At 44.1% G+C, this 20,889-nt stretch overlaps 1 protein-coding gene across 1 annotated transcript in view; it reads right to left on the reverse strand.

Moving 5' to 3' along the window:
- The window catches only part of COL6A6 (collagen type VI alpha 6 chain), a 113,303-nt gene that overhangs the window by 14,568 nt on the left and 77,846 nt on the right, over positions 1-20,889 (reverse strand). Inside the window, 7 exon segments of the mRNA XM_004603930.3 lie at positions 1,057-1,731; positions 4,684-4,780; positions 8,294-8,787; positions 13,015-13,026; positions 15,920-15,956; positions 16,052-16,087; positions 18,454-18,516. Coding sequence (XP_004603987.3) covers positions 1,057-1,731; positions 4,684-4,780; positions 8,294-8,787; positions 13,015-13,026; positions 15,920-15,956; positions 16,052-16,087; positions 18,454-18,516 — 1,414 coding nt within the window.

The following is a 20,889-nucleotide window of genomic DNA, read 5'->3' on the forward strand; positions in this document are numbered from 1 at the left end:
AGCATGTACTACCAGCAGCTCACATTTGGATGTGGTTTGATTAACCCAAATTGCAGTGTTGGTGTCAATGTGTTAAGCTACACAGGTGCTCTTTAACCTACATGTTCATGTAAGTTGATCTGGAAATGTTTGTGCGTCATTAAAATGCTCAAAAGCCTAATCGTGAGCTCTCAACCTGTGAGCTGCGTTGGGACATGGTTTCTTCTCACCAGTCCTGCTTTTCAAGAGTTAAATTGAGCATTTTTTTTCTTGCTTTTTGGGTCACACCCGGCAATGCACAGGGGTCATTCCTGGCTCATGCACTCAGGAATTACCCCTGGCGGTGCTCAGGGGACCATATGGGATGCTGGGATTCGAACCCGGGTCGGCCGCGTGCAAGGCAAACGCCCTACCCGCTGTGCTATCGCTCCAGCCCCCAAATTGAGCATTTTCAAGGCACAGTTTCTCCAAGAAATATGACCTTTTTACTCTTAAAAAATGGATACTAGTTACCCTAATTACTGGCATCATAAAAAATTGTTAACAAGGTTGGGAAAATTTTATGAGGCTCTATCATCATTCATTCTGATGGGGAAGATGGCACCTTCTAATATTTAAAATCTGACTTTGGCTACTTGTAAGAACAAGGCCAGGAAAGGTTTAGCACTTCTTGGGCTCTCCCTTTTGGTGTGTTAATATCTGCCACTTGCCATCACCAGGCAGGGTGTAAAGCTCCATGCCAGGGCTGTGCCTTTGTAGCCCAAATCTAGACTGTGACTTCACAGCCCCGGGCTAGCCCACTGCATGTAGGCAGATGTGGGAGCAGCTGTGTGTTATGATTGCTTCTCCATAGGAACCAGAAGCATCAAAAAGATGAGCCAGAAAAAAAAAACACAAATGTTTAGAAATCAGAAGTTTCCTCCTCACCACCATCCATCATTCCATCCTCTCCTTTCTAATCCTGCAGTGCCCGGATAGAGAAGAAGCTTTTAATAATCCATGTGAACTCATCCACCCTCTTCTAGGAATACCCAGTAGACTTGTAATATGCAAGAAAGAATAAATTTTATGACTTACGTCTAATTGAGTTTACAAAGGACTTCACAAACTTCACACCATATCTGTGGTCAGGCTTATGAATTCGGCCCAGCTGGACCAAGTGGTGATCCAAAGGCTGGCTGGCTAAATCTTCCAGCTCCTTATCGTTCCAAGTCGGGCCAAGGGAAAAAACAAACAAGGCATAACCTTGACACTTGGCTCTGAAGGATTCTTTCTTTAAAGTCTCCCTGTCCAAGGGACTGGTTTCCCCAGCAGAGATCACAAATATGACTCTATGCCTTCTCAAATTGGGCGTCCCTGAAAATATGTGGTCTAGGGTCCACTGCAAGGCATGCCCAATGAAAGCATCTCCATGGAGCTGCTGCACTGAGTTCTCCAGGTGCCTCTTCATGCGATGCTTACTGCTGTAGGTGGTCAGGTTGAACTCAGTCCTGACCGGACTCTTGTGCATATGGGGCCGGAAGTCTGGAGGAGCATAGCTCAGCAGGGCCACCCGGTCTCCAGTGGTCGAGGTCTCGGGCTCTGCACTGATTTCAAAGTGATCTAACAGTGCCCCTAGGAAGCCTCGGAGGTCTTCAAATTCTGGACCGCCCATGTGTCGGGAGCTATCGAGAAGGAAGGCGACATCCACATAGGATGGTGGAGGGGCTGGTCTGGTTTGCTCCTCGCAAGAAGCATCAGGCTTACACGCATCTGTGGACCAAAAGTCACTTAGGGTTACCAAACAGAAATGAAGATAGTATCTCAAAGATTCCCATATTTGGACATGGTACACTCTTTGATGTTCAAATAGTTAACCCATGACTTAGATATCAATAAGATTTCCCTGCACAGGATTTGCTCATGAAGCCAAAACCCACAGATTTCATACTCACCCTGTCTCGACTTCCCTTCGCTGCAAGCTCTATGGTATTTGAAAATTAGGTGGCTTCCCAAAGAAATTTAATCTTGGCTGTGTGTTATGTTTATGAAAATTGGAGTGGACAATCTAACTAAGGTTCTAAGAGTGTATCATGACAGAAAGCCCATGCTCTCTCTGAATTCCTAATTTACAGTTAGGCCAAGGGCCCTGCGCATTGTGCTCAAACTCCTGCTCTGCTCTGAAAGGCCACTCAAAAGAGTGAAAAACACCACTAATACATCTTTTGCTTCAGTTTCAGTGAAGGTTGATAAATCAATGTCTCTGTGCAGACATGAAGGATGAAACTGTTGCTCATACTTGCACCTTCATAGTGCTGATTAGCTGAAAATTCACTGTGTGTCTGCTATCTAAATGAATATGAATATTGTATATTAATGTGTTTCCATAAAATATGAGGTCACTTTGATAAATATTCATATTTCTCATGACAACAGAATATGTACTAATAAAAAGTGATTTTTATCAAATCTGACAATGATGAATATTCAGAGACTTTAAAAAAAAATTGGAAATGGAAAGCTCTTGGAGTTCCCCTAATTTTACAGAAGAGTCTGAATCCAGATAAGTCAGAGCTTTTTCCAAAGTCCACACCACTATTTCCTGGCGTTGCTGCATATGAAGTCAGGATTCTATTGTAAGAGACAAGGCCACGTGGAACAGCAATGGAGAGACTGAGAGGCTGAAGACTCAGGTTCTGGTCTTGCTCTTACTCATTGCATACATACACAAGTTCTGCACAAACCCTTCTCACAACCAGGCATTTAGATTGGGCTCACTCAGAGAGCTCTTCCAGGACTGACATTTTGTAAAATGACATTTGGAATAATAGTTGAGATGAAAGAGAAGAATGGTCTCTTTAGAAATGAGAGAAGTGGAACTAACAAGCATGCAGACAGCTGGTACTTAGAGATGGACCGCAGCCATGAAAACATGTTGCCTGATGAAAGGTTAATGACCAGAATGCAAATCCCAGGGGAGGAAGCAAGTGTCCTAACTTCAGTCTTGCACATGTACTCTGGAAAGATGTCGCCCTGAACACGTTATGTTTTGCTTACTGAAATTCAGTAAAATGTTATGACCGTGGATAACGATCAGATGCCAGAACTAGTCACCTGTGTGCAAGGCAGTTTGTAAAATCAAGGACAGCAGGCTGCCCATTTGCTCGATTTTATGGGTTTTTTTAATTGCAGGAAACAATGGCCAAAAAAACTTCCATTATATGTCTAAGAGACAAAGTAAGGATGTAAGCCAAGAAGCAGAGCCAAAATACATCCCCAGTCACACATGTGCAACTCTTTTGACTGAGCAACAGACCAGCTCGCTGCTGAAACCAGCGTGCTTGAAAGCACAGCAGAGAATAGAGAGGGAGGGAAGAGAGGTGTATGTGTGTGTGGCGGGGGGGGGGGGGGCAGGGAGGGGAGCCTTTCCCTGCAGCATCGTTAGCGCTTTAACTGCTTTGAGTAAGCACGCCAGAGCCTGAGCTGGCTCTGTGCAGGAAGAAGGGGGAATAGTCAGAGACGATTAGTGGCAAGACAGAGGAAGACAGAGAGAAGGTTGGAGAACAAACCTAGATCTCAGAGCTGCCACCTCCCAATGAGCTCATTTAATGGCAAGGAGAGACAGAGATAGAGAGAAATGAAGTGGCTTTTTCTTTTCTGTAAGGACAAATATTCAAATATTTTCTGGGAGCTGAAGATCTTGGATACTTATAAATTGCAGCATTTGAAAGCCAGCTTTCTTTCTTCAGCTTTACCTGGCTACATTTTCTTCATCTGTAAAATGGAGCTAAAATATGGCAGATGTTTTAGGCCTATGATAAAGATGGCGCGAAAGACTCAGAAGAGGGCTTGCATCACACCAGCACGAGAGCATGCGTATTATCTGTCATTGTCATTATCATCACTGTTTAAAGACACTGGCACAGCGCATGGCTTCTAGGAAGAGTGTGGGAACCTTCCTCACGTACATGTTCCAGTTAGCTCAGCAGCTCCCCCTGTCTGTTCAAGCAGTAGGACACTCATAGTATTAGACTATACAGTATAGAGCTGGACCATTTTCTAGCTACACCTATAGATGTGTATGCCACAAATAACTCTGCCTGTTTCTTGATGCTAAGAAATGCACAAACTTCTGCAAATTTTTCCTTTTCTATACTAAATGCTGTTCCTGAGCAGGAAGTAGGAGGCTAGGTGGCTATGAAGCATGGTCTTGGGCATAAACAGGGGGAGGGGTAGCAGGCTGGCGAGTGCTCAGTCCCCAGCATCTGGGGACATCGGTGGTGGAACATGTACACTGGTGGAGGGATAGGTGTTCGATCATTGTATGACTGAAACTCAAAGATGAAAGTTTTGTAACTGTAGCTCAGGGTGATTCAATTAAAAAAAAAGTTTGGCCTTGGGGCTGTGAACATCTGAGATTTAGAAAGTGGAACTATATATTATAGCATAAGAAACTTGGCAATGAGACAGGCTAAGTTCTTGTAAAAATCATGACTGGCTTTGGAATCCACAAGGTGAAGAATGATGCCCCCTCACTAGGAAACCTGCTTGCTGAGCTAGGAAGTCGAGCTCTGGACCACGCAGCATGCCAAGGGGAGCCCAGAACTGCAGGAAAATTCTCCCCAGGCTGCTCAGTCCTTTTGCTGCCAAGTTCCAGCTGTATGCGCCAACAGTGACTCGTGGCTTCACAGGCCTGAGCAGATGGGGCTCTCTCTGTGGTCTTACCATGGCAGAAAGTACACAACTGCAGTCTCTCCAAGGCTGACGAGTGCTCAGTCCCCAATGGAAGCACAATGACCTGGAAAGTGCCAGTGTCGTCGATCTACAAGGAATAGAAGAGAAAGAGCAGCTCAGGCGTGAAGTTGCAAGAAATTCAGGGTCATAGATATTGGGAAGGTCCCAAGTTGCGCTTCTGAGGTCACTGGGAGTGTGGGGACTGGGTCTCACCCCTCTCTTTTTTCCAATACAGGACTAATGACTTCGTCTCTCTAGGGATTCCATTTTTGTCCAGTGAAACCATCATAAAACTCCCTAACAGGGTCACTGAGCACCCTTGGGCTGAAGCTGAAAAATCACTCACTGGCATGTGGTGGCCACCGTATGCCCTTAGAGGCCAACATGAACTCTCCACCCCAATTGTCTCAGCCATGAAGTGAGTTGTTGCTTGCTTCCATCACTCTGTTTTACAGATGAGAAAACTGAGGCTCCATGAAAAAACAAGAAGTTGTGCAAAAACACTGGGCCTTGAGCTCTCTATAAATGGGCAAGAGCGAGCCCTCCTGTATTGGGCCTTTGAGGAACACTGGAGTTGCTTCAGAACTGCTCTGCCCCTAGGAAGTAGACCAGGGATGCTGGTTTTAAAGGGGGCCCACCTGCCAAGAGCAGGCAGTTCTCTTCCGTCCAACTCTCCGTCCCTTTCCATTAAGTTGGAAACCTACCTGGGGGATTCGAGGTCAGGAAACAGGGAAGAGGAGGAGGCTACAAATAATGATGGCTATAACTGGCGTGTCTGTGATTTGATGCAGGTTACGGATAAGTTGAAGAAAATGAAACGTGTGGCACCAGCTGCTGCCTGAGAGATGAGCCAGGGCACATTTTGTTTCCTCCGGGAACACCAGGGTTTACTCCTCTCATTCCCAGCCTAGTTTCCTCCCTTTCTTGTTCCAGGAGGAAGGCCTCTGGCAGGGGCCCGGGTGGTGGGGTGACTTCTTTCCAAGGAGAGCAGATTGTCTCAGAGACTAATGTCCCAGCCAGCCTTCCTTGGAGTCAGGAGAGCGGGAACAGGCTCCCATCTGGGAGCAAGAACAACCCAACGGGAGGCTGTTGGGATCAGGGCCAAGGGCAAAGGGGTGCTGGGCACTGAGTCCCAGGGCTGCGGCTGCTACTTTTGTTCTTCCGGGAAGGAGGAGGTGGCTATCCATGCTCCCTCCCCTGGATTCCTCCTTAGGAGAAACGGCATTTCCCTTTGTAAACTGTCTGAGAGGGGGACGATTCAGAGGGAGAGAACAATTTTGCTAAAACTTCAGGAGCAAGCATAGAGTGAAAGGAAGGACACGCCTAGGGAAACTGGGACTCTCTGTCACCCCATATATCTAGAGGATTGGTACCCTATGGTAGCTCAGAACAGCTTTCCTTTCATTGGCTGCCCAGCCGTTCCTAGCCTATGCTCCTTCTCTTTTTCTAAGCCGCTACATCAGTCCGTTCATATGCATAATTCCAAGTGAGCCCAAGAATACTCACAGCAGCTTCTGTTACCGAAACTCCTGGACCGATTTTAGTTGTATGTCAAGCATCTGAATGGTGACAACAATAACAAGTTACCGCAGAGTGTTCACCATGGACAGGGCACAGGGGAGAGGTTCAATCCTCACACCAGCTAGGGAAAGGGCCCCGCTTCCTCTCTCTGATGCATGAGCACGCTATTTCAACACTCTGCCTCTTGTTTCATGTCCTTTACAGAATAGGAGGGAGCTGGACTGGGCAGGCCAGTCTTCAGGACAGACTGAGATCACTTGGCCTTAGTGAGTGATGCTCTGACCAAGAGCTGCCAAAAAAGGTATCATCTTGGTCCCCTGTGTTTAGCATTTAGCCCACTTGTTGCAAGACAACCATAAATCTGTCTTTCCTCACAGTCTTTCACTGACTTAAACCTCACTTGGGGTTTCCAACAGTGATGAATCAATTTCTCTAACACAAGATATTTTCCTAATGGGTATTAGGCAGAATACTGTTCTGGAGTATACTGGGCTGGAGCAATAGCACAGTGGGTAGGGTGTTTGCCTTGCATGCAGCCGACCTGGGTTCTATTCCTCTCTCCCTCTCGGAGAGCCCAGCAAGATACCGAGAGTATCCCGCCCGCACGGTGGAGCCTGGTAAGCTACCTGTGGCGTATTCGATATGCCAAAACCAGTAATAACAAGTCTCATAATGGAGACGTTACTGGTGCCCACTCGAGCAAATCAGTGAACAATGGGACAGTGCTACAGTGCTACTGTTTTCTTGTAGCCACTTTTCACACACCTGAAGTCTGTGATTTCTTCTTCCCTTTCTTTCCCTACATGAAATAATTTTCAGTTCCTTGGCCCTTTCACTCAGGTTGCATTTCTCAGTGGAGTCTCCTAACCTAGTTTCCACCTGGAAGACATTCCCACGTTTGGTGAGATTCCCCCAGGGACTGGAAGGAGGATTGGTTAATCTTGCTTGTCCTCATAGATGAGTGTCTCCAGCTGCTATGGACAAAGAACAAAATTTCAACCCTCATCCTAAGCAGCTCTAACTGGAGTGGCTTTTACTGGAGAACATTTGGATATTGAAAGGCTGAGTGAAGTTATAAACTCAGTCCATTGGTTTTTATCATATTGCCGCCGATCCTTCCCTGGAAGTGTAAGTGATAGCTTTTGGCCCTTCTTAGTTCAATCCTGATACGGTCATTTCTCAGTGGTGTAAATCTTAGTCAACGATCACTTCTCTAGGCTGTCTGTCATCCATTCAATGGAATCAGGAGGTATGTGTATCTCATGCACAGTAGTGAGAATCAAGCTGATAATTTATCTAAAGCAGCAAGCTTCACCTTCTTTATACCTGTAGACCAGCACCTGTTTGTATGCCAATCTACTGACAGATAGTTAAAACCAAGGTGATAGGTCAGTGGTTTTCCACCTTGTCACACTCACAAACTGGTACTGGTCCATGGACTAGTATCAGTTGAATGCCACTGATCTAAAGGGCTTAGCATATTCCTGGTACATCTCTGTATCACTGTATCCCATCATCCCATTGCTCATCGATTTGCTCAAGCGGACACAAATTTATTCCTGGTACATAGGAATAAAGACAAAGAGCCTCCCTCGTTGGGAAGGACGAGTAAAGAGAGGCTTCTAAAACCTCAGGGCTAGGACAAATGGAGACGTTACTGAGAGCTATAGAGAAATTTGACAATCAATGGGATGATGATGATGATGATGATGATGACATAGGAATAAAAACTTAGTATAGTTCCATAGTTTCTTATATAGATTTTTGAACATAGTTCCCTTGTCTGGGCTGGAGTGACAGCACAGCGGTAGGGTATTCACCTTTCACTCGGCCGACCCAAGTTCGATTCCTCTGCCCCTCTCAGAGAGCTTGGCAAGCTACCGAGAGAATCAAGCCCGCACGGCAGAACCTGGCAAGCTACCTGTGGCATATTCGATATGCCAAAAACAGTAACAATAAATCTCACAGTGAGAGACGTTACTGGTGCCCACTCGAACAAATCAATGAGCAATGGGATGACAGTGGCAGTGACAGTGACAGTTGCCTTGCCCAAAGTTTGAAGAAAGCCCAACCCTCTTACCGCAAAGGCCCGTTTGACCGAGGGCACGTTGCTGAAAGCAATCACCACGGGAACAATGTCCAAGGCACTGAATTCCATCGTGGCCGTGGTGATAGCCTGGGCATCAGTTGACTGCCCGCTGCTGAAAAAGGTGGCGATTCTTCTTGTGCGGGGCCCTGGAAGCGTTCGCTTGAAGACATTCCTGGAAATGAACCTCATGGCTTTGCCCATCTCCCGGTTTTCCGACGATCTCTCATAAGGAATTGCCTCAATTTCCTGGAGGAGTCGGTTCTTGGCGTAGGCGTCGGAGAAGCGCACCAAGTGCCTGGTGTGGGAGCTGTAGGACAGGATGGCTACGCGGGCGCCCACTGGGCAGCTGCGGTCCCGCACTCGCACTGCCTGTACCACCGAAGACATCATCTGTTTCATGCGCTCAAACTCCTCCTGGGTGACGTCCCGGGACTGATCTAAGGCGAACACCAACTCAGTGGGGTGCACGGGGCATTCTGGCATCCCTGAGACAGAAGAACATACTCTTATATCCTGGAGCACTTTATGTAAAATAGAGACCCTCCAAGCAAAGTGATTTTAAGTGTCTAAGAGCCACAGAGTGAAATACTGAATAATAATTGTAAGTATTAATCTAAATTTTAGAAATAAGTCCATTATACGGTAAAGATATAAATCTTGGCTAATTAGAAAATGTTATTTCCAAAATGAAATTGGCTCTTTTGAGTAAAGTATCCCACCCCCAATCTATCATTCGACTTTTTAATGAAATCGTTAGTCATTGACAAATTGATTCTAAATGATAAAGAGCTCAAGGGTAGACAGATATGCCCTTTCCTTTCAGAAACAGGATCAGCAGCACTATAGTGGTTGTAAGCACTTTACTCAGTTAAATGACATCACATGCTTTTTTGTTTGGGGTTTGCTTGAGGAAATGTAGTAGGTTGTCACACGTATAAAGTGAAAGGACTTGGAAGCTTGGCTGACAATTTTGAGGACTTGATATTTCTAATTTGTTTGTCTTATTTGGGGGTGACACACATTCAGGGTTTCCTCCTGGCTCCTCTCAGGGGACCATAGGTGGTCCCATGGATTGAACCCAGATCAGTTGGGTGCAAGGCAAGTACCTTAACCCTTATACTATCTCTCCAGCATTTGGTTATTTCAGAAATACAGGAAAGGTGCAGACATACAACAAACAGAAGAGACTACTGCTGGGTGAGAGTTGGCACTACCCAGAAATGCTGAGAGCCCCGGTCCAACTCCCTGCTGGCCATGTGGCCTCATCCAGATGACTGGCCCCCTCGCTGTTCGCACATATGTCAAATGCCACTTCTAGAAGCACCCTCTGTACAGACCCATGTGGAGGATTCAGTGAATCAACACAGGCAGAGCACAGAGAACATCAGGGCCAGGCCCAGAGGAGGTGCCCATCCATACTAGTCATTCCTGCTCTAATTAGCATCACAGATGTTTACATGGGAAGAGAGAACTGTATCATTAAAAGGAAGAGGAGGAAAGCTTTAACTAATCCATTATACTGAAGTGAAAAATGCAAATCTATCTAAGAAATATGCCTTATTACTTAGAGAAACTTTGAATTATGATGGCTCAACTTGAATGTAAGCATTAATAGGAGATTTATTCACTGATCCCAACTCAATTCATTCTAATCTCAGTTCCCTGCACTCATCAAAGCTGGCAATTTCTATTTGTTGGGCAATGTGATTAACGTCTTCTTGTCCCAATAACTTATGAAGCATAGAGACAGGGATGGTGTCTGTCTTGATCCACAGAGAATCAGTTCCTGCCATCCATCGGGGAACTAATAAATGACCTAATGAAAAACAATGAAACAAAGGACAGTCTTGTGACAGTTCCAGTGACAGTTACAGGAAGAAGAATAAAACTTTAATAAATGGCAAAATCTCAGAGATGTGACTTGGAGAGAGTCAGCAAGTCAGATTCAGAGACAACGAATACATCCTCAATCTATCAGCTCTTCTCAGAGAGCTCAGGAAATCATGTCTGTGGGGCTGCACCCCAGGAGGCCATGGGAGGTGTTCCTCTGCTGCAGACCTGACCCTTCTTAGTTTTAGATTACTCTGTCTTTCTGGTCATGGAGTCTCTGACCTTCACCAGCCCAATGCATTATTACCAGACAAGTTAAGACGCACTATTCAATCCCAAATCACACTGTTCATCTCCATGGAGACAAGAAAAAATTTTTTTAGCCTGAGTCTAATAATCAGGATGGATTGGATATAAAAAATATCAAGGTCATGTCAATTTTACATTTGAAAAATGAGTAGATTCCAATCTTGTTGGTTTAGGGAACACATCTGGTGATGCCTGGAGGAAACACGTAGTGCTGGGGATTGAACCTGCGCCTCCTGCAGGCAAAGTCTGTGCTCCAGTCTGCTGAGTTATTGCTCAACCCTCTGAGTACAATGATATGAATGTGATTATGAATGTGATTATGCGTTTTATTCCCCCAACCATGAATGTGATTATGCTGGTTTGGGGGATAAAATTTTCATATGATATCAAGAATAGAATGACCTTCTTTCAGACTTCATCTAGACATAAAGGGAAAAGGAGATTCTCAGTGCAAGCTGGCCAAATGGAAGAATTCCAATTTCAATCTTTTTTTTTTTCCTTTTTGGGTCATGCCTGGCAATGCTCAGGAATTAATCCTGACTCTGAGCTCAGGAATTTCTCCTACGATGATCCACGGACCATATAGGATCTCAGGGATCAAACCTGGGGTGGTCATGTGCAAGGCAAATACCATACCTGCTGTACTATTGCTCTGGCCCTGGAAAAAATCCCAGTTTCAAGATGAAATGTGACTCAGGGAACATAGAGTGGGTTTTGGGGTCTTGAACACTTTGATGTGTGAGGTAACATAACTGTATACCAAGTCCAAAAATGTCAGTATGATTGTAAACACACTGAATATAATAAATTTACTCAAGTTTCGGGAAAAAAGAAACCAACTTGGATGACTTCAACTTGTAAATAAACTCTGAAATCGACCAAGCCACCTGGAATCCTTAGGATTTTCAGGAATGTTGGTTGGCTCCTAATGGTCCTTTGTAGGCCTTTCTAGAAACACAGACGGCCCACGAGAAGACGCAGTATGGGTCCATGGCCACACACTTTGATGACAAAGACAGAGGAAGGGCAAGCAAACCACTGCTAACACAACAAAGGTAACAACAAATAGGTCATGATCCTATTTGCTTGAAATACCTGGTACCTTCCTAACTATTCTCTCATGTTCATCTGTACACACCCTAATGTTTCCATGACAACTTAAATAAGCTTTAAAAGGATTGGGCAGAGAGCTCAAGGGCTGCAGCAGATGTTTTGCATTCAAGGGGCCCAAATTTGAACCTCATCATTATAGAAACCGAACACCACTGGGAGTGATTCCTGAGCACCAAGTTAGAAATAGTCCCTGAGCACTGCTGAGTGTGCCCCCCCAACCCAAAACACACACACACACACACACACACACACACACACACACAGGAGCTCATCAACTGATGCTTCTCCTTTTCATGCTATCAATGAGTTCTGTAGCACCCTTCCATTACAATTTATATACAGCCTAGACTCATCATAATCTACAAAGGACCCTGCTTATACTTCCATTTTTCCCAGATGCCAATTTCTCTCCTTCCCAATGTCTCAGTCTTAGTGGGCACCTGTCAGTGCCTAGAAATGTCTTCTCCTCATCCCTGACATTATACTATGACAAAGTGTTCTGTTCTTGATCTCTTTTACAGAAACTCAAAGCAACTTCAGTTTTTCATCAGTTAATTATCTTGACTCGCACTACCATCGGACCCTCTGAAGATGAGAGTCACACCAATTATTTTCAACCCCACATTCTTTGTACTTTGGACAGAGTCTAGCACATAGACTTTCAGTGAATTAGCCATACCCTTTGAGTACTTTGAGTCCTTTCATCCATCATGTATTTACTATAAAGGTACAAAAGGTACTTTCATTTTTGTGTAACAACATATGTAAGGAGCATTAGGGAGCATTATTCAAGGAGCATTACTTGAAAACAATCATGGGAAGGTACTGAGTCAATTCATTATTAGCAGCAGGCATGGATTCCAAGGATTTAGCATTGTGTGAGTTCACATTGGGTTTATTTGCTATGGGATAATCTCTGCACTTATTCTCCACACTTTTCCACCTGACTTCTTCTTTGGAGGTGTGAGGGAGCTCTCTCTAAGCCTTATTCAGGATACCAGGGATCATGTCTCATAACGCTTGGCCAACCAGGTCTATTGGTTTAATACTTGGCATGGCAAAGATGCTGCTCAGGCCCTTTGAGTTGTCATCCTGATTCTCTGCCCTCTGCATCTTAATCCCTAACACTGGACTAGAGAAGCAATGTGATAAATATAAGGAGGATCCCAACGGAAGAAAGCATATTACCAAAATATTGAGAGGCTAGATCAATGGAACTGTTCATCATTAGTATATTAAGTATATAAAAAAATCAAACCACTGGTAGAGAAATCCCTGTTGAGAAGCAGCTGAAATGGCATCAATTCTTGGAGGCAGGATTACATGCCAGAATGAAACAGCAAAGCCAGTCCAGATAAAATTGATATCATTTGGCAGGCAACATGTTATTCGAACTTATTTTTCCAGATGTCTGACATTTTGGAGCTTGATTATAATAGGCTGTCAATAAGATTACTCACCATTTCTGCAAGCTGGGGGGAAAGAACAAAGGAGATTAAATTATTCTTTGTCAGAATAGGAAGTCTGTATCATAGTGACTAGGGTTCTGCCCTGCATGTCATGTTTCTTTTTTATTTTTGTAGATGACACAAAAAAAGAAAGATGTTAGGCTGACAAGTTAGGGGGCAGTGCCTGGAAGGGGTGAAACCATAATGCCTGAGAGGAGAGAGAGAGAGAGACAGACAGACAGACAGACAGACGAGACAGAAAGACACAGAGACAGAGAGACACAGAGACAGAGAAACACAGAAACAGAGAGACACAGAGACAGAAAGAAGAAAAGTGACTCCATAGAGACAGGCTGCGGTGAGAGGGGGAGTGAGGGGTGTGGTGGTGGCGGGAGAGATATGGGGATATTGGTGATGGGAGATGTACACTGGTGGAGGGATCGGTGTTGGAATATTTTATGACTGAAACCGATCATAAAAGCTGTGTAACTATCTCATGGTGATTCAATTAAAAACATTAATTGAAAAATCAAGACAAAGATTGAGGGTGGGGGAAATGCAGACAGATCATCTTCACAAACGTGCTGCACAGCGTGATCTGGGAGAGCGGGCCACCACCAGCCATTCAAGTAGCCTGCAGCCAGTGTGAGACAGAAAAGACCTTTGCCCAGGAAAGAAGCAGGTGGTACATGGGGTGGGGTGGGGTGGGGTGGCACATTTGGAAAGTTAGAAGGTCTGAGCTCTCAGAACTCTGAATTTCTCTATGAAGACATTCATTGGTTGTGGCCATCAATTTTACATATATGCATGTACCTATGATATGATATGTGTGTACCTATCATATATGTGTACAGATGCTTTTAATCCTTGAACAACATGAGTGTTGGGGTCCTAACCACCAAACTAGACTTAACAAACTTAGAGCCTCCTTCTGATCTGAAATTTCACTAATAACATAAATGGCTGATTAACACATATTTTATATGATTATTATATATTATATTCATATAATAAACTATAGAAAAGGTTAGTAATGAAAAGAAATACATGATAGAACATTATATTTATCAAACTATAAGAAAACACAAATTTTTTTTGAAAACACATAAATTTAACCACGGATTGTAAAAAGTTTTTTATTTTTAAATCTAGCATGTTTTTATTTAGCAAAAAATTTTATTTATTAAAAGTTACTAAGTTTGGGGGCTGGAGCAATAGCACAGTGGGTAGGGCATTTGCCTTGCACATGGCCAACCCGGGTTTGATTCCCAGCATCCCATATGGTCCCCTGAGCACCGCCAGGAGTAATTCCTGAGTGCAGAGCTAGGAGTAACCCTGTGCATTACCAGGTGTAACCCCAAAAGAAAAAAAAGTTACTAAATTTTAATTAATGGGTTTTGTTTATAAGTGGACCAAACCTGTGTTCATTGGGAATGGTTATAGATGTAGCTCTGTGTATATATCAACGTCTAGAGAGGGATTTACTCTGAAACAAATGAGGCTTGGATTTCGGGTTTGCCCTGTTCTGTATGGGAGCCACTAGACAGATTTTAATGAGATGGTTACCATATTGGACAGTGAGTGAGGTGCAACACTTAGTCACAGCAGAAAGTTTTAGTGAATGGGATGGTTTTATGCCTCTGACTTGCAGGATCCTCTGGGCAAAGCTTTAAGAGAGGCCAAGTTATGTGGTAACGGGAACACATACATTTATAATGTGCAGGAGTCATTGGTGGTGGCTTCCTTGTGTTAAACGTTGACACAATTTTGTACCTACTTTTTGGTTGACCTGGCCTCTATCTTCTATTCTATTTGTAATTTTGTGTCAGGCCCCTCAAGTGACCAGGGCTCATTGCACCTGGACATTGCCTGAGTTCTGGTTTATCTTTCACAATACATATCTATTTGTGCTATGGGTTACATGACTCATCAAAAGTCTAATGTGCTAATTCACCCCCAAACCAGTCAACTTTCACATGACCTGATGAATAGATTCTGATTTCATCATCCATGCTTTTCATTCTGCTATAAAAAAGGGTTAAGATCTTGTGAAGGGGTAGGTGTCGTAACTCTGTAGGACTGAAACCCAATCATGAATAAGTTTGTAACTGTGTATCTCACAGTGATTAAAAACAAAGGGTTAAGATTAATATTGCATTTGTAGCTTTCAAAAATTTTGGAAGAAAGTGTTCTCTAGATAAATAGGTCCTATTTTGTCTATTTTCACCCCTTCCCAAAAATATCTTCAGGAAATTTAGGATCACTCCTTTCACTCATATACTTAGGTGGAAAATCATTACATATTTGTAGAGGAACATTAATGGTTGATTTTCTCCTCATCTTGTACATGGAATTCATTTGACGACACCAACATGTACTTTGATTGGAGTGGCTGCTATAAGAATCTTAAAGCAAATTTGAAAGTACATCTGCAAAATCAAAATGTCTTTTTACTTTAAAATGTGGAGAGAGGAAAACAATATTGGCAGAATGAGTAATTTTAAAAGCCAATCAGTGCTACTAAAAATAGTCAAGCACACCTTTTCAAGAAAGGAGAGAGAAGATACAATCAGAGACCCCGCCCATCTGGACACCCCCGTCTCATGACTCTTACACTAGGGAAGTTCAATTCCTGAGTGATTGTCAGGGGTTAACAGTCCTTCTTCTGCATAATGTGATCCTGCTCTGATTGATTCCAGCATCCAGAGAGTTTAGAGCCATAAATCGATGTACCCAAGGCTCTAGTAGACATGCTGACAGCCACAAAGGGAATTAATAGTCACCAGACTATTAATGACTCTAAAGATTTTTAATTTTAAGAACTCGAAGGCTCCATTATCTCAATTTTGAGTTATTTTGCTTCTCTTCTCCAAAAGATGCTGATAATTGGGGTAAGAATTTTAAGCAAGAAACTTACGACTGTGGTCCCGCACATACTGAAGGAGATCGCACACCTGGAGTTGAAAAAGTAAACAGAGGGTCAACCAACAGAAGATGGCTAGGTCCTAGGTTTCAGTGAAAAACACATAATGGGTCAAGAGATACCTACGGAAAATGATGTCAATCCCTTGCTCCCTTTCACACCCTAGGAAAAACAAAGCAATATGATTCACTGCTTGGAGACATGCAAGTTAACAGTCTGAAATGTGCACCCACAGCATCCTATGCAGAATACTCTCCACCAAGTTCATTATCACTCTTTTTCTTTCCCTCCCTTCCTCCCTCCCTCCGGCCCGCCTTCCTCTCTTCCTTCCTTCCTTCCTTCCTTCCTTCCTTCCTTCCTTCCTTCCTTCCTTCCTTCCTTCCTTCCTTCCTTCCTTCCTTCCTTCCTTCCTTCCTTCCTCCCTCCCTCCCTCCCTCCCTCCCTCCCTCCCTCCCTCCCTTCCTTCCTTCCTTCCTTCCTTCCTTCCTTCCTTCCTTCCTTCCTTCCTTCCTTCCTTCCTTCCTTCCTCCCTCCCTCCCTTCCTCCCTCCCTCCCTTCCTCCCTCCCTCCCTTCCTTCCTTCCTTCCTTCCTTCCTTCCTTCCTTCCTTCCTTCCTTCCTTCCTTCCTCCCTCCCTCCCTCCCTTCCTCCCTTCCTTCTTCTCTCCCTCCCTCCCTCCCTCTCCCTCCCCTCCCTCCCTTCCTTCCTTCCTTCCTTCCTTCCTTCCTTCCTTCCTTCCTTCCTTCCTTCCTTCCTTCCTTCCTTCCTTCCTTCCTCCCTCCCTCCCTTCCTCCCTCTCCCTCCCTCCCTCCCTTCCTTCCTCCCTCCCTCCCTCCCTTCCTTCCTTCCTTCCTTCCTTCCTTCCTTCCTTCCTTCCTTCCTTCCTTCCTTCCTTCCTTCCTTCCTTCCTCCCTCCCTTCCTCCCTCCCTTCCTTCCTTCCTCCCTTCCTTCTTCTCTCCCTCCCTCCCTCCCTCTCCCTCCCCTCCCTCCCTCCCTCCCTTCCTTCCTTCCTTCCTTCCTTCCTTCCTTCCTTCCTTCCTTCCTTCCTTCCTTTCTTCCTTCCTTCCTTCCTTCCTTCCTTCCTTCCTTCTTCCTCCCTTCCTTCTTCTCTCCCTCCCTCCCTCCCTCTCCCTCCCCTCCCTCCCTCCCTCCCTTCCTTCCTTCCTTCCTCCCTCCCTCCCTCCCTCCCTTCCTTCCTTCCTTCCTTCCTTCCTTCCTTCCTTCCTTCCTTCCCTCCCTCCCTCCTTTCCTTCCTTCCTTCCTTCCTTCCTTCCTTCCTTCCTTCCTTCCTTCCTTCCTTCCCTCCCTCCCTTCCTCCCTCTCTCCCTCCCTCCCTCCCTCCCTTCCTTCCTTCCTTCCTTCCTTCCTTCCTTCCTTCCTTCCTTCCTTCCTTCCTTCCTTCCTTCCTTCCTTCCTTCCTCCCTCCCTTCCTTCTTCTCTTCCTTCCTCTCCCTCCCTCCCTTCCTCCCTCTCCCTCCCTCCCTCCCTCCCTCCCTCCCTCCCTCCCTCCCTCCCTCCCTCCCTCCCTTCCTTCCTTCCTTCCTTCCTTCCTTCCTTCCTTCCTTCCTTCCTTCCTTCCTTCCTTCCTTCCTTCCTTCCCACCCTTCCTTCCCACCCTTCCTTCCCACCCTTCCTTGGGATCAAACCAGTGGCCTCATCCATGCAAGGCAAGCAATCTCCCCTAAACTATATTCCTAGCCCACACTTATTTTTAGGGGAATAAACTTGGCAGTGCAGGAGATACACAAGCCAGCAGAGGTTCTTCTCCTCCATCCTCATTTCTTGGATGTTGGAGACCCCAGGATGGAGTGGATACTCTAAATTGGTGTGGATAGCTGTAGAACAGAATCAGATTTGAATTGGATGCTCTGAACTGTCCATATGACAAATTCAGCTTGGAGGTGCTCAACCTCATTCTTTGACTTGGCTCCTACAATGAATCCAGAGCTGAGCTTTCTTCTGTTCCATGACTGGCTGGATGGCAAAGAGACTAGACTCAAAGCAAAAAGCTGGGAAGGTTATTCTAAATGGCTTTCAAAAATGAGCAGAGTGGAGTGTCTCTAAGATACCACCTTGTCTTTGGGAAAGGAATAAGCTGACATCTCACGGATACATGTGAGATACACCCCCCCCCCAGAAAAAGGATTGAAGACCCCTCCTCAAGAAAGCACATTCCACATGAATACAATCTGGATATCTGATGCACTAGTGATGTTGCTTCACTTTCTAATAATAAGTGATGCACTGAATCCAAGAGGAGAACATGGTTAAATAGGTAAATAAAATTTACTAATAGTTGAGAAATTTCATTTTAGACTAATATTTTTTATTTCGTTCAATCAACTCCCCCAAATGACTTTTTGCTATTTAATCAGCATTTCTCTTTCTTTCTCTGAGAACACAAATGTGAAAAACTAGTTGCTAGGCTGACGAGATAGTAAGAAGCATGCACATTGAATGATGAAGGCCTCCATATGCTAAGTTTTGCTGAAAAAGGTTCTGTTATGATTTAAGGATTTTCAACTTACTCTACGCCCAGGAGGTCCTGCTTCTCCAGGTGATCCCAGCTCTCCTGGAAGCCCCCCAGACACCTTGAAGCAGAATATATCTATTTTAAAAGTGTTCATATGTATTCATGTGCATTTGAAACTTCAAAGACATTACCATTCATTTTAGAAAATTAAGGGGATTCCAAAAAACACACAGAAGAAACAAATCCTCAGCAATTCCTTCTCCTTTAAATAATACCCAAGATGTTGGTGTTTTTTTCTACTAGTCATTTATTTATTATTTGGTATTAGGTTTTATATTATTTTTATTTATTTATTGCTTTTCAGGTCACACCTGACGATGCTCAGGGGGTATTCCTGACTCATGCACTCAGGAATTACTCCTGGCAGTGCTCAGGGGACCAAATGGGATGCTGGGAATCTTTTGAACTCGGGTTCCCAGCAAGGCAAATGCCCTACCCTTTGTGCTATAGCTCCAGCCCCTAGGTTTTATATTATTTTAAAGTTATAATTTTGTACGCTTCCATGTATTTTTTAGTAAATCTGGACACCTTGTGTTAGTAAATTGCCTTTAGTGAAATAATTTTTCACCGCTGTGTGATTTATTTAATCAAGTTCCTTATCATTGTCATCCAAGATTTACTGTTATGGTAGTAAGAAATAACACTATAAGGTTATATGCATAATTCTTATTATTTCCTTAGGGAAGATTACAGACCTGAAATAGCTAGATTAAAGGAGAACTTTTTCTCTAAATGAGATGGTAGATTCACTAATTAAAAACAATGCACAAAAAAACTCAGAGAAAGCAAAAAATTAAATATAAAAACTCTTGAAAAAACAAAAAACATTTAACAGCTGGCTGGAGATATTGTTAGTGAACTGGAGAATAATGGCAGTAATAAAAACAACAATTGTTGACTACATACTGTGAAATTTTTATGCCAGGAATTTTTTTCATGTGCATTCAACAATGTAATTTATCATAAAAAGCTAGAATTTAGTTAAAAAGTGAGTGCAATATTCCTGTGTTCATTCAAAATATCGTTGGATTTATGACCTCTATGGGAATAAAAAACGAAGCTGTCTGAAATCAACTTAATTTATAAAAGCAATGCCTAGGCATCAACAAATGTCTCTTGCATTAGCCAAGTATGCATTCATTATATGCTGGTTTGATCCAAAAAGAAAGACATACACAATTTTTCTGGAAGACTTCGATTATAGTTGGGAATAAAAATGCTCAGTGCATGCATGTTTTGAATTTTGTTTCTACCCCAGGTTTTTCTAAAATGATAACACGTAGTTATTTTTTTAAAGTCAAAAATCAGTCATCAAAGATTAGAAGAATGAGAAAGGAGACAAGAGCTGTAAACCTTTGTGGGCTGAAAAGCAGATATTAAATCCTTAGCAGATCCAACTAAGCTCTTCCCAGTCACCAGTAAGGAAGCCAGGAACCTACGTGCTACATGGCACATGCTGCATATTTCCAGAAGGCTCTGGAATTGGTAGCACTGGCTCCTCTGAACATGGAAGCGGAGGGAAGTGGAGGGAAGTGGAGGGAAGAGGCTAACAAAATAAGGACTCATAGCAAAGCCTTGTGAGTCAAGGTATTGGCTCTAGGGAGTTGCAAGCGGAGTTGAGAGGCAACAGTTCCATCCTGAAGACAGGGAATCAAATGAATGGGCAAGAAACAGTCTGGGACCTTCTCAGATCTCCTTTACTTTGTGGCTACCAAGAAGCGGTGCTCAAATCCTTACTCCTATGCAGAAAAAGAGAAGAATCTTCTTAGGTGAATCTGACTAGGAAAAGCAGACAGATCTACAGAAACAGTGTTAGAAATCTGCCATGGGCTTCAGCCAGTCACCCTGTAGGGTCACTTGTCCTGATCAGTCCCATGTCACGGGCACTGGCACTGGGCTATTTGCCTTCCCCTCAACAGGAAGAGGCAGACCATTTTCACATATGCGAGAAAGAGAAAAGAATGTGTTAGGCAAAGACAACTTAGAAAACATTAATTTGGGCTGGGAGGGGCGGCGTTCTCAGTGCGCCTTCCGCCCAGAGATGTTCCGGAGCCCCGGCACGAGAAGCAGACCCTCCGTGCCTAAAGACTATGATTCTGAGGTCTCCTAACCCATTTTGGCACCAGAGCGGATTCTTGCAGCCATCCATTTTGACTGTGAACTGAGCTAAAATATTAGAAACCCAAAACCGCGCGGCCGCAATAGCCTTCAAAGTCTTCACTCTCAGCAATGAAGAGAAATTATTAGATGATGCCTATTAAGCAGGCCTGATTGTTGGGGAAAATTTCCAAACAATAATAGTGAGTTCTGTATGGAAATATGGAATGTACTCAAAGTATATAGAGAATAAAGGGAAGATCATTAGCTACTTAGATGGGGGGTGGGGTGGGAGGGGGGTGTATTGGGGTTCTTGGTGGTGGAACATGTGCAC

The sequence above is a fragment of the Sorex araneus genome, chromosome 4 (assembly GCF_027595985.1).
Source record: "Sorex araneus isolate mSorAra2 chromosome 4, mSorAra2.pri, whole genome shotgun sequence".
NCBI classification, from domain to species: Eukaryota; Metazoa; Chordata; class Mammalia; order Eulipotyphla; family Soricidae; genus Sorex; species Sorex araneus.